Source organism: Nestor notabilis, unplaced genomic scaffold (assembly GCF_000696875.1).
Source record: "Nestor notabilis isolate BGI_N333 unplaced genomic scaffold, ASM69687v1 scaffold9187, whole genome shotgun sequence".
Taxonomy (NCBI): Eukaryota; Metazoa; Chordata; class Aves; order Psittaciformes; family Psittacidae; genus Nestor; species Nestor notabilis.
In genome coordinates, this window is record NW_009936075.1 from 31,437 (window position 1) to 33,804 (window position 2,368).

The following is a 2,368-nucleotide window of genomic DNA, read 5'->3' on the forward strand; positions in this document are numbered from 1 at the left end:
AGCAGGGGCCTTTTTGCACAAGAAGAGACGCACTTCCCTGCCTCTGCATTGCCAGGGCCAGGCAGGAGGGTTTTGTCAACACAGCTACACTCATGATAGACCTGGGAAAGAAAGGTTGGTGGGTCCTTTGCCAGAAAAAGCATAGTAAGAGTCAAAGCTTTAAAAAGAAAGACATCTGGGGAGGGCAGAAACCAGCTGGTTTCATTTCCAGAGTGGAGCAAAACAAATCCAGCTGCATTCTTGATATATGTTTATTTCAAAACAGGTTATTTAATAAGAGAAATTAACTTCCCCACTTTTGCAGAGCCAGCCAAATCACTCCGAAGATGATGTCCCACCTCCCTGTTAACACACAGTGCTTTCAGACATACCTTCTTGCCATTCCTGAGGTTTTCGGACACTTCTTTGCACCCAGCATGGCAGGGAGAGTAATACATAATGCCATCACTCCCACACACAGGGTTGTAGGTCTCCTTTAGACAGCCACAGTCAGCATTGCAGGGTGCTGTCAGGTTTAGGTGCCCATCAGGCAAAGCACTAAGGGAAATAAAGGAGCAGTCAGTGGGAAGACACCAAACAGCATTTTCTAAGAGGAAATAGCTAGAGCAAGAGAAGAGCAGACAGCAGGAGATGCAGCAGATCCCCATGTAGCATAAAGCCAGGCTCCTGAAGGGTTTAATCTAACTCAATTTTAACCATGAACAGGAATCATACCATCAACTTAACTCTGTCCCACAGCTACAAGAGTTTAAGTGACCAGCTCATAGGGAGACACCTCCATTTGGAGAGGAGATTCCCACTTTTGGTCATGCCTATCCCACTGGATAGATGTGTGACAGCAACTGAAGAGTGGGGTATCTCACATCTCACACCCTGGCACTGCTCATATCCCCTCCCACACTAAAGAGAGGGCCTTTTCCATGAGCTCCAACTAGATGCGACAATTAGGACATCTATATTCTGCATTTCACCCTCCGTATCTGCCTATAAGACTGACTGGACTTCACCTTCCACCACCAACACATTCACACACAACTACCACCAGCACTGTGCATCTGGAATTATCCTATTCTGACCACGCAGCACAAGGCAGAGGGCAGGGTTGTTATTACCTTCCCTCATACATCTGGGTTACTCCTGCCATGGGCATGTTCGGGCAGTGAATAAAGAAGATGAATATAGCCAGGAGACTTGACACTGTGCAAAGTAAACACAACTTAATGATTCCTGAACAACGGAGTTTAAATTTATTCACAAGGAATCCTCCCAGGAATGTGCCTCCCCCTCCAGCTGGCACGACCAGATAACCTGGAAAAAAAAGGGAAAAACACATAAGCAAGTTTAGAAATGTCAGCAAGGAGCCTTCATGTCTGAATACCTCAACTGCAGCGTGTCTGCATGAGAATAACCCCTTGGTTGCTTCTTGGTGGGAGTTCAGTGGACTTTGCTACAGTAGGTGGTCCTCTGTAACAGCTCAGGTAATGTGGCATGAGCCTGGTAAGGCAGCTTTTCCTATCCTGAGCTCCTAAAACAGACTCTCCGAGAAGCACATCATTAAATATTAATGCTTGCCAGGCACCACTTCCTCAGTCTGTGATATAGAAGCTGAGAATCTTCCCAGTTACAGGATGCTGACAAAATAATCACCCCGGTTCAGACACCCTTCATTAGAGGAAACATGTAGTTAATATTTCCTGGTAATGCACTATAAAGAACAGGCTACAATTATTTTGCCTTCCTCTAGAGGGTAACAGATGGCTACAGAAACAACACACTTCTTCCTGATGTCAGTAGATACAGCTTTGAAAATGCACTTGGTACAGATGTGCTGATGGGAAACGATCTTATCTAATAGCTGAAGACAATAACCGCTCTGTAAATGAACTGCAAAGTGTGTTTGTCTCCGTTCTACAAGAGCTACAATGCTCTTGTATTTGTAGGCAAAATGGGAAAGAAGTGCAAAAAGTGCTTTCCTTACCAAAAAAAGTAGCAGCTTCAGAGGCACTTAAACTAAACTGAGACTCCAGGAACTTGGGTCCAAATGTGGACATCCCAGCAATGAGGGTGGCTTCAGTTGCTCCTGCTAAGCAGAGGAAGATGAAGGTGGGGTTCTTCAGAAGCAGCAGCACTGATCTGGGAAGGGAAAACATACTGGAATTGAATCACTGTGGCTTGTTTTGATTTCAGGTCTGTCCCCTATCTTCAAGTCAGAAGGACTACACATAAGACACAGCAGCATCCCATCACGCTGCATCTCTTTAAAAGGAAAGAAACAAAACACAAAATTGGAGTTTGGAAGAGCAGTGAGTTTCTCCACTTAACAGCCAAGGAAGGATGCTGAGGATAGCCCCAGCATACCTTTCCCTCC

At 45.4% G+C, this 2,368-nt stretch overlaps 1 protein-coding gene across 1 annotated transcript in view; it reads right to left on the reverse strand.

The window, feature by feature from the left end:
* SLCO4A1 (solute carrier organic anion transporter family, member 4A1) overlaps positions 1–2,368 on the reverse strand; it is a 12,742-nt gene that overhangs the window by 2,444 nt on the left and 7,930 nt on the right. Inside the window, 4 exon segments of the mRNA XM_010018163.1 lie at positions 1–101; positions 372–537; positions 1,113–1,308; positions 1,979–2,133. The exon segment at positions 1–101 is cut by the window's left edge and continues 34 nt beyond it. Of these exon segments, the coding sequence (XP_010016465.1) occupies positions 1–101; positions 372–537; positions 1,113–1,308; positions 1,979–2,133 (618 nt within the window).